Source organism: Delphinapterus leucas, chromosome 1, assembly GCF_059928025.1.
Source record: "Delphinapterus leucas isolate spDelLeu-1000000601 "Yukka" chromosome 1, BTC_Dleu_Yukka2, whole genome shotgun sequence".
Lineage (NCBI taxonomy): Eukaryota > Metazoa > Chordata > Mammalia > Artiodactyla > Monodontidae > Delphinapterus > Delphinapterus leucas.
Window position 1 is genome coordinate 145,986,886 of NC_143129.1, and position 13,779 is coordinate 146,000,664.

Sequence of the window (13,779 nt, forward strand, 5' to 3'; positions counted from 1 at the left end):
TGCTGCCCTTCAGGACTGTGATGTTGCTTGTGGCTGCTCTGGCCTGTCAGGACTTGGCACACTGTGGGAGGCCAAGCTGACTCCCAGGCTCCCAGGATGCCAGGGAGGAAAGGGTCCGTGGCGAGCATCTGGTTGGCCGAGGCCCAGCGATGGAGCCCCTCCATCCCCTTCTTCGTCAAGCCTGCCTTGCTCTCCTGGGGTTTGCTGGTCATGCACTCGTGCTGACGGGCTGGGCGGACTTCTCATCCGTGTGCTCAGGGCACAGACACAAGCTCACTGAGCGCTGAGCTGAAGCTTCCATGGACTTCCCACCTATTCTTGGGCTTTTCTTTCGTATCTGATGCCCCTGGGCATTTTGTTTGGAGAGCCATGGTGGGGAAGAGGGACGTCTGACTGTGAGGTCCAACTGTGGCTCTGCTCCCACCGAGGTGTGACCTTGGGCATGTAACTTAACACCCTGGAGCTGAATTTCCCCACATGGCAAGTGAGGACAGAACAGGCCCTTTGTCGTGGGGTTTCCTGGTAAAGTGCCTAGCACAGGGACTGGCACACAGGATGCACTTGGAGAATGTTAGAACAGGAAAAAGAAAGCACTGGAATATATGTTTCTTTTTTGAATGCTGAGCTTCTTGTGGAAGGGGCACCCTGGTGCTCATATTAGGAAATGCCCCAGGTGCCGTGGTTCATAAGTATACTTCTTTCTGATGCACTATAAGCCGTGATTTACCAAATACCACATTGGTATTTATCACCCATGTTGACCCCTCAGTGCAGGGCTCAGGGAGGCCTTTTTGGGGGTCCTGGACTGGGAGGCAAGTGAGCTCGTTCTGACTGCTGCCTTCCTGTGTTTCCCTGGGCCAGCCCTTTTCTCTCTCTGGGTCTCAGGCCCCCATCTGTAGGTAGACTCTGATTCCTCTGGTTTCTTCCAGCCCTGCACAGGCAGAGATGTTCTTCTAAGGAAAGTGTGAAGAAAGCTCAGCTTAGAATGCAGAGGTACTGCAAGGATTTCATTGAAAGGAAAGGCAGAAATGGAATGGATTCAGGAGGCCTAGCATCTGTCCCCAAATCCCTATTAGGCTGCTCAGCGGGGGAGCAGTCATGTGGCTCCAGAGGGGGCCAGAGGGCCTGTGGGAGGATTTACATAACCCAAGCCTGGTCACTGGGAAGGAGCTTCCCGGGGAGAGGGAGAGCCTGGCCCTGGAGGTGCGGGAGCAGAGGCTGGACAGCTACGTTTCCGATGGGTTCAATGTCCTGCACTGAAATCTACCCTGAGTTGGGTCCTGTGCTGAATCTGATGCAATCCCTGCACTGGGGGAGTGTCAGGCCAGTGGAGGGACAGGGAGGGAGAAAAGTAAACCCTGTTGGTCCCTGTGCTCTTGTCCCAGTTCTGCTCCCAGCTGCTCCGACCTGCTGTGTACTTCCCCTATGAGGTCACAGAACACCCCATTTCCTTTGCTTCTAATTAAGGCTCAGGCCATAAAAACAGCCGTAGCTGCTACTTACTGAGCAGCCGCTGTGCGCCAGGGTCTCTGCTGCCTGACCTTCATACATTATAACTTCCTGTTACTTCTCCTTGGAGCCCTTTGTTTCTTTCTCCCCATTATATAGATAAGAAAACAGAGGCTCAGAGCTTAAGTAACATCCCCAAGATCACACAGATAGAAAGAGGCAGAGCTGGGATTCCAACCCCCTGTGTGGCCATAAGCGCCTTGGGAGCAGCGACTTATTTGGATGTCTTGCCCACAGATTCTCTTTCCCTCGCTCTGAACAAAACACACCTCATTAATCTTGCCACAAGGTGATCATTTACTTTTATAATTTATTATCACCAGCTCCCTGGTGCTTGCAGAAGGAGCCTCGACTTCAGTCTGGTTGTGGGGAGCAGGAAAGGCAGGTAAAGGGACTGAGAACTGGCTGAAGGGGCTAAGGCAGCTACCGTATGTGATCAGGGAAGGCTTCCTGGAGGCTGTGACAGTGGACCTGGACTTGGGGGGAAGAGAGAGGTGTGATGGGAATGGGCATTCCCCTGATGGATGAATCCTGTCACCCTTGTTGAACCTGGAGAGCAAGGCCAGGGATTGCCCGTCTCCTCCTGGTGTGGAATGAATAAGCCTTTCTCTCCTGTCCACTCCTCTTGGTCAGGGAGGCACTCGTGGCCTCCTGGGGCTATGGGAGGTCACGTGGTCCAGCTTGCAGACCAGCACATTCTGGTCACCCCGTAGCCACCTGAGTGTATGTCCTAGAAAAGCCTCCTGTGCCCACCAGACCCCTCACGCTCTTCTCCTTGCCCCACAGCCAAGAAGACCTGTGCGGACAGCGACTTCACCTGTGACGACGGCCACTGCATCCGAGAGCGGTGGAAGTGCGATGGCGAGGAGGAGTGTCCCGACGGCTCGGACGAGTCCGAGGCCACTTGCAGTGAGTGTTGCCCCTAGGCTGGGGGAGGGGACCTGGCTCTGGGCTCCAGTCTCCTCATCAGGTCTTCCCGGTTGGGAGGTTGGGAGGCTCGGGTGAGGTGATCTGTCATGCACAGCCTCAGACTCACTTTGTGCTGAGCCCTTGCCAGCTCCGGGCTGACAGTCCGGTGCCTCTAGTTGCTGGTGTCTGGTGACCTGTTTCTGGACTTTCTTCCCAGCCCTCCGGCAGGTTGGGCCCTGCTCCTGTAGTTCCAGGAGCTAGAAACAGCCCCTTTGTGCCCTGCTGCCCAGAAGTAGCCAGAGCACATCCTCCAGGCCTCCCCTCAGCCTCCCCCACTATTTTTTTTTGAGGAATCTAATCATAATTCTAATAGTGCTAATGGCGGCGGGTGCTTATCAAGCATTCAGTATGTAGCGGGCACTGCTAAGCACTGTGTATGCTTTCATTCATCTAATTCCCACTTCATGAGGCAGGTGCTGTCACTTTCTAACTTCTGCAGAGGCGGACACTGAGGCTCAGAGAGGTTGAGTGACTTGCCCAAGGCCACTCAGCCGGGATTTTGAGGCCCCAGCTCTGTCCTCTGCTCTGGGCGGGCTGATGGCAGCGAAGACAGCCAGGGGTGAGGCGAGGGCCAGAGCGGAGCCCCAGGCCCCCGCCTCCCATACTCAGGCTTTGTCTCTCTGGGATTTCTTTTCCAGGCCCTAATCCTCAAAGCAAACTTACACCCACCAGGTCATTCCATGACATTTGTTAAATTAAAAAGGAGATGAGACAGGGGCAGGGAAGGACCCGGTGGCCCCGGAGGCAGAGCTTCAGCAGAATGAGCCTGAGACAAAAGGCCGGGGTGGGGGCCGCACGTGGAGGACAGGGGGTGAGGTGGGGGGGGGAACCTGGTTGGGGGTGGGGGTGGGGCTGGCAGGGACCTGCGAGTCACAATCCCGGATCTTCCTTAAGGGTCACAGTCACCCCAGAGGCAGAGGTGGGGACAATGGAGGCCAGCGTCCCATCTAGGGCCGCGGCTCGTGATAACTGGGTTTCCTTGTCTCCTAGCAACAGAGCTACCAGTCTCCGTGGGAGAGAAAGAGAAAGGGAGAGAGAAAGGGAGAGCAGGAGCCGTCCCCGCCCGAGACAGGGCACCCCCTCGTTTCCTCGCACAGCTGCCCTGCCTTCCCCGGACTTGCTGCAGGCCCTATTCTTCCCTCACCCCACCAAGTAGCCAAAGCTGGTGCAGTCCCAGGTGTCTGGGCCCAAGGGCAGCCCAGTGCTTTGTCCTGAGCTTGGCTTCTGGAGGAACAAAGCCCAGCCACGCCCACTTGTGACTCATCCTCCTGGCAACCTTGGGAGGGGGGGTGGATCTGTTTAGAGAGAAAGAAACTGAGGCTGGGACAGGTTCAGCCACTTGCCCAAGGCTGCCCAGCTAATATAGGGCAGAGCTGTGTGCAGCCCAGAGTGTGTGTTTGGGCAGGGGGCTGTGGCCACCATGGCAATCAGCTCGGTCATCCAGACCCCATGCTTGCGGTTTCCCTGGACACTGGAGGTGGGAGGGGAGGGGGAGCATCGTCAGGGTCATTCCCGGGGTCTGTCCTGCTGCCTGAGCACTGTGCTCCCCCGCCTCCCCAGGTCTCTGTCTCTTTGCATTGATGACGCTCCTTTTCATCTCCCTCCTGCCCAACCCTGCACTGTCGGGCTGCCTCCCTTCCCTGCTTGCCCCTCCTCCCTCTCCCTCTTGCCGGCTCTCTCTCTGCTGCCCTGCCCACGTTTCCCTCTGTCTTCGTCCCTCTCGCCACTTCAGCACTTGCTGCCTTCCCATCCTCTGGGCTGTGCGGGTGCCCTCGGGCCTCACGCCTCCTGCCTCCCAGGCCTGCTTTGTGTTCAGCTGTAGAGCACGGTTATCTGACCATTGAGTAACTGGAGGCTTAGGGAAGCTGAGGGCCCTGCTTCCAAGACACACAGGTGGTTCATGGCTGGTCTGCCTTCCAGGACAAAAGGCAGGCTCCACAGTGTCTCTGAGGCTTGACAGGGGGCTCCATGGGAGCTGCCACCGAGGCCACACCCTGGGGGTCGGCGGCCCGGCTCTCCTCTGGGCTCTCCTAGTGATTCACTGTGAGGTCCTGCATACTTTCCCGCCCCTCTCTGGGCCCTAGTTTCTAACAGTCCAGAATTCCAGACTGTGATTCTAATACTCCTGGACTCTTAGGATTCTGAGGCCCCCTTTCTCCCTTGCCTGTACCCAGCTGGGGCACAAGGCCCAGGATCCCACTTTCCATGCACAGTTACATTGGTCACAGGTGGGCAAGGTCTGTGGGTGGGGAGGGCCGCCTGGGGGAGGGCAGCCAGAGTGGGTCCTTGAGGGTCAGGCAGAATTTGCGGGAGCAGGACCTGGTAACAGGCTTGCTCACAGCCTCAGGACCTGGTAACAGGCTTGCTCACAGCCTCCTGACCAAGTGAGAACCTGGCAGCCAATTCACTGCCCATTTAATTGGCGTTGTCATAGCAACCTCCACAGCCTACCAGGTTCCTGGGGACTGTGCCAGCTTCCAGAATAGAGCCCCCTGCCTACCTGCAAAGAAAGATTATAGGCAGTAGTAAAGGGTAGTGGGTTTGATGTCTGATATATTTGGGTTTAGGTCCTTTAACCTGTGAGACCTCAGGCAAGTTGTCCAATCTCCCTGAGCCTCAGTTCATTTGTCTGCAAAATGGGGTCGTGGTACCTACCTTACGGGGGGTTATGAGGATCAAATGAACAAAATGCACGCAAAGTGTCAGTGCTGGAGCAAATGGCAGTGTTATTTTATGATTACGTTTTGACTGTAGGCCCTCTCCCCAATTTAAAGCCTTAGAATAGTCTTAAGTGAGGGGGGTTTGCAGGGAAGGGAAAGGAATTTGGGAGCAGGTCCCCCTTCTCGTGTTCCACCCATTATGTCATCTGCCCCTTGCTGCCTGGGGTTTCTCCCAGCTCTGTTTCCTTCCGGTTCCGGGTTCTGTGTCTATCAAATTGAGCCAGGAGTCACAGTGGGAAAGCGGGGACATTTGCCTAATGAAAGTAGCATTTCAGCTCTAATTATAGCTCACTTGACTGGGGCCATTTGTGATCCACCTTCAGGCATCTGTTGGGAGGGGCATGGGATGGGGGTGGGGAGGTTAGTTCAAGGTGAAGGAGTTACAATTCTGGGTGCTGCTTATTGAAAATGAGGTTTTTTTCATGCATCTTAGAGCCTTCCCATCTGAAAGGGGGACCTCACAGATTAACCAAGCGTACCTTCCTGTCAGAGACCAGAGATTTTATGAGATCTCAGCAAGGTTAGAGGCCAACCCAGCTGACCCTGTGAGAAGGAGCTTGGTGTAACTGCCCCCTTCTGCACAGTGGGACGTCCCATGTCGTGCCTCCTGGGGCAGCAGCTAGACCCTGTAGTTCCCACTGCCTGAGCCGCTGGTCCCCTCGGAGCTGGCAGTCCCCGTGCGGAGGTTGTCTGCCCCTGTGCCTCTCGTGATCTGACACTGTAGATGTGCTTGCTCAATAAGTAGCTGTCAAGCACTTTCATTCTTTTATTCAACAGACATTTCCCTTTTTGTTAATTTGTGAACTTATGAATGAGAGAAAGTACCATTGGATTTGGATTTCTGGTGCAGGCTTCTCTGGGAATTTATAAATGCCTCCGGCCACTCCAGGGTGCAGTTGCAGGCCCTTGGTGACTTGGAGGATTCCTGATGTCTGAGAGACAGTGGGGCTTGTCACTCCTGCCTCGGAGAACCTGGGGTTACTTGGACAGCAGGCCAGAGGCATCCCTTGCAGCATCTGTTTCTGAGAGAGAGAGAGAGAGAGAGAGAGAGAAGGAGGGAGGGAGAGAGAGAGGGCAGGAGAGGACAAGGGGTGGAGAGAGGGAGAGGTGTTCAGTTCAGGGGTGGAGGCTGCGTCGTGGCAGGCCGTGTGGACTCTAATAATGTGTAATGTGCATCCCCAGAGGTGAGACCAGGGCCCTCCCAGCCCTTTGTATCTGCACTTCATGAAATAAAACTAGGGCAACTGTTTGCTGAGTTCCAAGTTTGCTCCAGGCCCTGAGTGAAGGGATTTCCATGTTTCCTCATTTAAACCACCCACCAACTCTGGGAGATTATGTAGCCCCTTTTTCAGGTGAGGGGAGCCAGGGTGCAGAGAGGTTAAGTGACTTGTTGAAGGACCTTCATGTTAGTAAATGAGATTTGGACCCAGGCCTGTCCGGCTCCAAACCCATGCTCTGTCTCCTGTGTCGTGCTGCCTGGGGCCTTTAGCTTTAGTTATCCTGAAAGTGGACGTCAGACGGCCATCTGCTATCTCGCAGACTCTGCCTGAGCAAAGGTCCGGTGAGCCTCCTCCCTCCAGTGACCCCTCTGCAGCCCAGGGTTGCCGGGAGACTGGTGGGGCCTACTTTTCTCACGTGCAGTGTCCAGTGCCATAAGTTAAGCAGTGCAATTGGCGTTGAGGGACCTGGGGAGGAAGCCCAGCTCTGCCCTTTACCACAAGACTTCGAGCAAACGACTTTCGCTCTCTGGGCTTTGCTCTCCCCACCCACCTCGTGAGGAGATACTGCACATCAACACCCCCCAGACTCACTTCCCAGGGCTGAGTGGTGAGAAGCCTCACCCAGGAGCCCACGGGGCAAGGTCTGTGTCCTGCTTTGGGGAACAGCTGCACCCCAACGGAGACGGCAAGGTTCTAGGAGAGACAGCAGTTGGACCACCCAGTATCTAGTAGCTGGGCAGGTCACTTCCCCTCTCTGGGCCTCTGCCTCCTGTCACTCCAGTGGCTGCTCCTCAGTGTGCCCTCCAAGGCCTCTTGTGTCCCGGCGTTCCAAGAAGGTGCCTTGGCTCTGTGAGGGTAGGAGGGCTGGTGTCAGGCACTGCTGAATCCTTGAGAGCCTGTAATTAGAGCTGTCTATTTAGGGACACAGCAAATGTCTTATTAATTATAAAGAAAGGAAGCAGACGGATTGTTTAATCATTGTCCTTGCTGAAAGGTTATGCAATTAACTGTATAAATATTCATTCAGAATTCAAGCAGCTGCCTGCTGCACTGGGGTATGCAGAACCAGGCCTCCAGAGATGGTGTGGACAGGTCAAGGGCCATTTCAGTCACCTGGGCTTTTGGGCAGAGAGTTTGGTGCTGGTTCTGGGCCACTTCTCTACCCACAGGAGCAGGAGGGGTTTGATGGAAAAGGGCAGGGTTTTTAGTCCAAGGAACCGGGACTCTGCCCTTCACTGCTGTGCATTTTGGGCCAGTTACTTGGTCTCTCTGAGCCTCAGTTTCCTTATCTGTAAAATGGAGTGCTTACCTGCAGGACCACTGCCCTACTCCATTCCAGGGGTGCCACTGACATGATGATCTTTGTGAATGGTGCCCCTGGAGTTTGCACTCACAGCCTGCAGGGCCCACTTACCTGGCAGGATGAGGGTCAGGATGACATGGGAAAGTATCAGCTCCTCAAATGGAGCAGCCTGACCCACTGTAGGTGCCCAGTAAATGTGGCTCCCCGCCAGCTCCTCTGTTTCCTAAGGCCTGGCGCAGGGATATATGGCTGCCTCGTCCCTCCATCCCATGGGTCCCTCAGGGGCTTGCAAACATACAGAACCTCCTCTATCACTTTTCTGGGAGTGAATTTAAGAGATGAAATATCCTATATCTTTTAGACTTGTAGAATGATAACTCAGGGTTTCTCAAATAGGGTGCATGAGAATCACCAGGGGAGGTGAAGTCGGGGGGAGTTGGCTAAAATGCCTGGGCTCTGCCCTCGGAAGTTTGGATTCAGTCTAGAGTGAGCTGGAGCCAAAGAACCTGCACTTCTAACAGCCCTCACACACCCACCCCTTAGTCAGGACTCCAGGACACGCTGGTCGCTGCAGCCCCCTCGTGTTCTGCTGGGCCCAGAGTGGGAAGTGCTTTCTCGGGTCTTGCAGTGCGTGGGTGATGGAGGTGCTCTGGGCCCTTCTCCTGACTCCCAGGCCGCTCACCACCCTGCACTCACCCCGAGGAGGCCGTTGTAAAGGGTCTTTGAGTGTCAGTGCTTTCCAGGGCTCTACACGACAGTATCTGTAAAGGGAAATTTCTGTAAAATGAATCCTGTGAATCCCGTATTCCCAACAGGTCACCTTATATTTGTGAAATGTATTCCTAGGGATAACTTTGGGATCCACAGTTAGGGATCCGAGGTACTCCTCTCCCACAGCGTAGTAGTGTCTGGGCGCCTTGACTCAGATACCTGCTCCCAACCCCACCTTGTCTGTGCCCTTTTCTCCATCTCTTGTGGCCTCTCACCCCAGCTATGGAAGCAAGAGGAAGAAAAACTGGTCTGAGATCAGAGAGAAAAACTGAGGGTAAGGCACCTGCAGGGTGCAGTGGACCGTGCCCAGTCTCTGGCATCAGACACAGCTGACTGCATCCTCGCTCGGCTCTTTACAGCTGTGTGACTAGTACCTGGTGATGGGTGCCATGACTGGTACACAGCAGTGCTCAATAGCTACTCACTGAGGGGACAAACAAGTCCTCAGCTCTACGCGTGGAGAGTAATAGTAGGTATCATTAGTGAGCACTGGCTGGGCGTTCTAAGTGCTTTACAGACATTAACGTAGGTGTTCGTAACAATCCTGTGGGATAGGGAATAGTATTGTCCCCACTTTATGGGCACAGAGATGAGGATTGCTGGCCAAGTTAGATAGCCAGTGAGTGACCGAGCTGAACCCAGGCAGCCAAGCCCCAGAGCCCATGGCCTCGACCTTCGTGCTGGAGGCCCCAACATAATCTTCATCCTGCTGGGTTGTTGTAAAGATTAAATGGAAGCGTCTAGCTCTGTGCCTGGCACATCCTGGAGACCACTGAGTTCGGCCTCGTGTACCCCCTGAAAGGCAGAGGGAGCCAGCCGCGGAGGTCTGAGATGTATCTGCCTCAGCTGGGTCTGTCACGTGGGACATTCTGGGACGCTCAAGATGAGAGCCATCCCCAGGCCTGATCAGGGTTCTCATTCTTTCTTCCAAATTGAGAATCAGCCCTGGGGCTTCGAGCCCCTGATTGGGTCAGCCTGATTGCAGCTGCAGTAATTAGAGCTATGTGGTCCCGCTGGGCCCTGCCGCTCGGCGGCTGCTGTCAGCAGCGGGCTCAGCACCACCGCCAGGGGAGGGGCTTGGAGGGAGCTGCTGGGGCCTTGGTGAGCCCTTCACATCTGCAGTCATGGAGTCACCGATCTGGAAGGCAAACTGAGGCCCACATGGGGCATATCTCACCCAAAGGCACACAGCTGGAAATGGCAGAGGCTCATGCAGGGCAAGGCGGCTCCACATTGCTGGAGCCTAAAGGGAAGGCTTGGAAGGGTGGAAGGTCGGGCCGGTGAGGCAGGCAAGGGTTGGCTGGATCAAGGAGGGCCTTGAGGGCCAGGGGCCAGGGGGCCACGAAAGGGTGTTAGGCAGGGCAGTGGTGGGGTCAGTTATAGGATTCAGGAAGTCTTAGGGGAAGACAGGGGCTTCTTCTCAGACGAAGAAACTGAGACATGGGGCAGGAAGGCCCTGTTGGATTCCCAGGGCCTCGGGCCAGGTGGCTGGAGCCAGGCAGGAGGACCGGTTGGCACCATGCCCTGTGTCCCCCGCAGCTAAGCCATGCACGTGTGTCTGTCTCCACAGCCAAGCAGGTGTGTCCCGCAGAGAAGCTGAGCTGTGGACCCACCAGCCACAAGTGTGTGCCTGCTTCGTGGCGCTGTGATGGAGAGAAGGACTGCGAGAGTGGAGTGGACGAGGCCGGCTGTGCCACCTGTGAGTCCGGGGTCAGGTCCCCAGGGTTTGCCAAGCACAGTCAGGCAGCCTCGGGGAGCAGTGGCCGCTTGTGGGGAGGGGCCAGGTTCTCCAGGGGGCTTGGCAGGTGGAGAGGAAAAGGTAACGGTCGGGACACTAGTAATGGCCGGGCACTTTGCAGAGACATTCTTTTTCATCCTCACAAACACCTCACAAACAGCCATTATCATCCCCATTTGTGGGTGAGGAAACTGAGGCTCAGACAAGCGAGGAAAAGTGCCCAGTTCCATCTGAGTGATGGAACTGAGATTCAAATTCAGGTCTGGACAGCAAAATCCATGCGTTCTTAAACCATGCCTGCTTGACATCTGCTCATCCATTCCATACGTCTGTACTGATCTCTGAGCAAGGGCAGGGAGACCAGGGTGGGGACCGTAGTGAGAGATGGTGGTGGCCCGGGCCAGGGCACTGGCAGTGTCAGGGGTAGGGAGGGGGACTGTCGCTAAAATCTCAGATTTGAGCCCCGGTGCCATAGGGCAGGAAGACATTCCCAGCAGCCTCGGCAGGGACAGATGGAAGTGGTCACTGGGGCAGTTCCACATCACTGAGCTTCAAACACAGGGATTATCTCCTTCCCAGGGAGCGGGCCAGCAGGGCCTGGGCCAGTGGGGAGCACAACCCGACCGTGCATGTTACATATTTGATGGGCACCTACTGTGTGCCAGGCCCGGAGCCAGGCTCCAAAAGGGCCGATAAGGTGACTGCTACACAGTCCTCCCTCTGGGAGCTCATGATTAACGGGGTAGACAGACTGGCTATCATTACAAGGCTGTGAGGCTGGGCTGAGATCTGGGCAATCCCTTGGGGGCTTTTGCCAAGCACTTGCCCACAACTGTCTCCCACCCCCTCCCTTCATCAGCTTCTGTATTTCATCCTATCCATCCTTCCTGGCCCAGGGGAATGCCATCTCCTCTGAGGGCTTCTGAGTCACAGCACTCTAGGGTTCTGAGTCTGGAGTTTGGATATGTCTGAAGCCGGAAGCACCTGGTTATGGGGGCAGATCCTGGCTGGGGCCAGCAGTTTCAAAGCCCCATTGATGACATTGGCTCATTTCTTCAGCTGTGATAATTTTGTGGGGCCTCACTGGCCAGTGAGAATCCTCTTCCCTCCCCTACCCCCTGAAAATGAGATGTTTCCTCGGTCATCAAGGCCATCGGCCACTACCGCAGCGGGTAGGAATAGCTCTAACAAGGGCATGTTGTGGCAGGACTGTTTCCTGTTAATTATAGGAGATAGTGGTGTTCGAAGGGCCTGTGGGGCTTCTCTGCTTCAGCTCCCAACCACGGGGGGAAACAAAAAGAATTCTCCCTTCTCTCATCCCTCAGAGCTTCTTCCATTCGTGAATGCTGGGCGAGGGGGGTCCCTGGGCGCAGGCCTGAGGATGTAGATCTTCAAGGTGCTATCAGCTTCGAAACCTTGGAGTGAACTCAGGATAAAGACAGCACTTCTTCTCAGAACGCTGATCGTAATGAGTCCTCCGTCCCTGTCTGGACAGGAAGGAGGGGGGCTAACCTAGGCATCAGCTTAATCTTGAGGGGCAGACATCACAGGGCAGGGTGTGCTTTTCCCACCAATGCCCCAACATCCCAAAAGCCCAGAAAGGGGAAAAAAATGCATCTGTCAGAAACTTGGTAGCGCTGTCAGCAACACATGACACGAGCTGCCCTACATGGTGAAACTGAAGACATCGTTCTCTTTTATGTTCCCTAACGATGAGAAAGGACTTTTTCCCCACCGGAAAATAAAAACACAGACTCTTGGCGCCCCCACGTGGAGATATCTGGTGCTGCCACCACTGAGTTACCTGTGGCCACAGCTCCTGCATCCACACCCTGCCTGGGCCCCCAGGCCTGTTCTTGGCCTCTGTGTAAGGAATGAAGGAGGGAAGGAGGCCAGGTCGCTGCTCTAGAAACAGCCTACACTCCAGGATGGGAGGAAAACCAGAAAGCCGAGATGAGTTAGAGTAGGAAGTAAGAGCCCCAAACCTGAGTTCTGGTTCCCTCATCACCATGGACTGACTGTGTGACCCTGGGCAAATGGCTCCTCTCTCTGGGCCTCAGTTTCCCTATCTGTAAACTGGTAGTTGGGCTGGTGGTCACTAAGGCTCCCCCAGCCTCTGAGCTCAGAGCAGCCCACCAGAGAGGGGAAGCCCAGGGCCCCAGGCAGGGCCAGTGACCTGTGCCCTTAACTACTGCACATCCCTAAATTACTCCTCACACCAGGGCCGTTCCAGCCTCCATCCACACCACGCCCACTTATTGCAGGGAGCTCCTCTGTGTCGGGCCTTCAGAACAAAAGTGGATCAGTCTCAGAGCCCACCCCCATGCAGTTTGTGGTCATGGGGCAGACAGAGAAGGACACAAGACCCAGACACCTGAGCAGGCTGTGAAGGGTACCAGAAAGGAGAGTGGAGGTGGGTGGAAACTTGCCAAGCAGGGGAGCATGAAGTGTGTTATGAAAGAGGTAGAATTTGGGCCCTTGAAGGATGCAAACTCATCATTGCGATATACAGAGACAGTGGTGGGCGAGAGATGGGCGCCCAGCAGATGGAACAGCTTGGGCAAAGGCCGGGAGGTGGGAAAGTGTACAAATGGTCCAGTGTGCGACGTGAAGCCGGAGCATGTGCGGGAGTGAGGTGATGGGGCAGAGCAGTAGCTCCATGCCAGTGGCCTTGGATGCTAAGCCGAGGGACTTAGGGTAGTTCTGGGCAAACTGGGGACGGGGAGGGACCTGAGCTGTGTTGTAAAGAAGCAGGTCCAGACCTTGTTCCCTGGAAGTGTCAGTGTCATGTTACATATCGTTTCCTGAGAACATCACAAAGCCCTTCAAGACAGGGCGTGTTCTGCTGCTTTAGAGACTCTCCTAGTCCCACCATCCTGCTGGGAGCAGCACGGGAATTCCTACTCCCAACGTGGCTGGGGGGGTTCAGGGTGGCAAGTGTGCTGCCCCAGGTCGCCCAGCATGACCCTGGCAGGACCCGGATTGGAGGCCCCCTTTGCTGTCCCCTGTTCGGCGCCCCCAGCCGGGCTCATTCTGGCCCGCGGGTGAGGGTCAGGGCCCCTGTAGCGGGACCAGCGGGCCGGGGCGCCGGGGATGGGGTCCGGCGGGCCGACCGGCTCTCTGTCCCGCGCAGTGTGCGCCCCGCACGAGTTCCAGTGCAGCAACCGCTCTTGCCTGGCCGCCGTGTTCGTGTGCGACGGCGACGACGACTGTGGCGACGGCAGCGACGAGCGTGGCTGCGCCGACCCGGCCTGCGGGCCCCGCGAGTTCCGCTGCGGCGGCGACGGCGGCGCCTGCATCCCCGAGCGCTGGGTCTGTGACCGCCAGTTCGACTGCGAGGACCGCTCGGACGAGGCGGCCGAGCTCTGCGGCCGCGCGGGCCCCAGGGCCACGTCCGCGCCCGCCGCCTGCGCCGCTGCCTCCCAGTTCGCCTGCCGCAGCGGCGAGTGCGTGCACCTGGGCTGGCGCTGCGACGGCGACCGCGACTGCAAGGACAAGTCGGACGAGGCCGACTGCCGTAAGCCACCTCCCCTCCGTATCGCCCAGAGC

The 13,779-nt window shown here is 56.3% G+C and overlaps 1 protein-coding gene across 5 annotated transcripts in view; it reads left to right on the top strand.

The window, feature by feature from the left end:
- Nucleotides 1-13,779, top strand: part of LRP8 (LDL receptor related protein 8) — an 83,714-nt gene that overhangs the window by 34,293 nt on the left and 35,642 nt on the right. For 3 of the 5 annotated variants that reach the window (XM_022575715.2, XM_022575717.3, XM_022575719.2), the window contains exons 3-5: nucleotides 2,296-2,418; nucleotides 10,063-10,191; nucleotides 13,364-13,747. In XM_022575715.2, coding sequence (XP_022431423.2) covers nucleotides 2,296-2,418; nucleotides 10,063-10,191; nucleotides 13,364-13,747 — 636 coding nt within the window. The remainder of the gene's footprint in view (nucleotides 1-2,295; nucleotides 2,419-10,062; nucleotides 10,192-13,363; nucleotides 13,748-13,779) is intronic. The other 2 variants (XM_022575721.3, XM_022575722.2) reach the window with 1 other exon arrangement.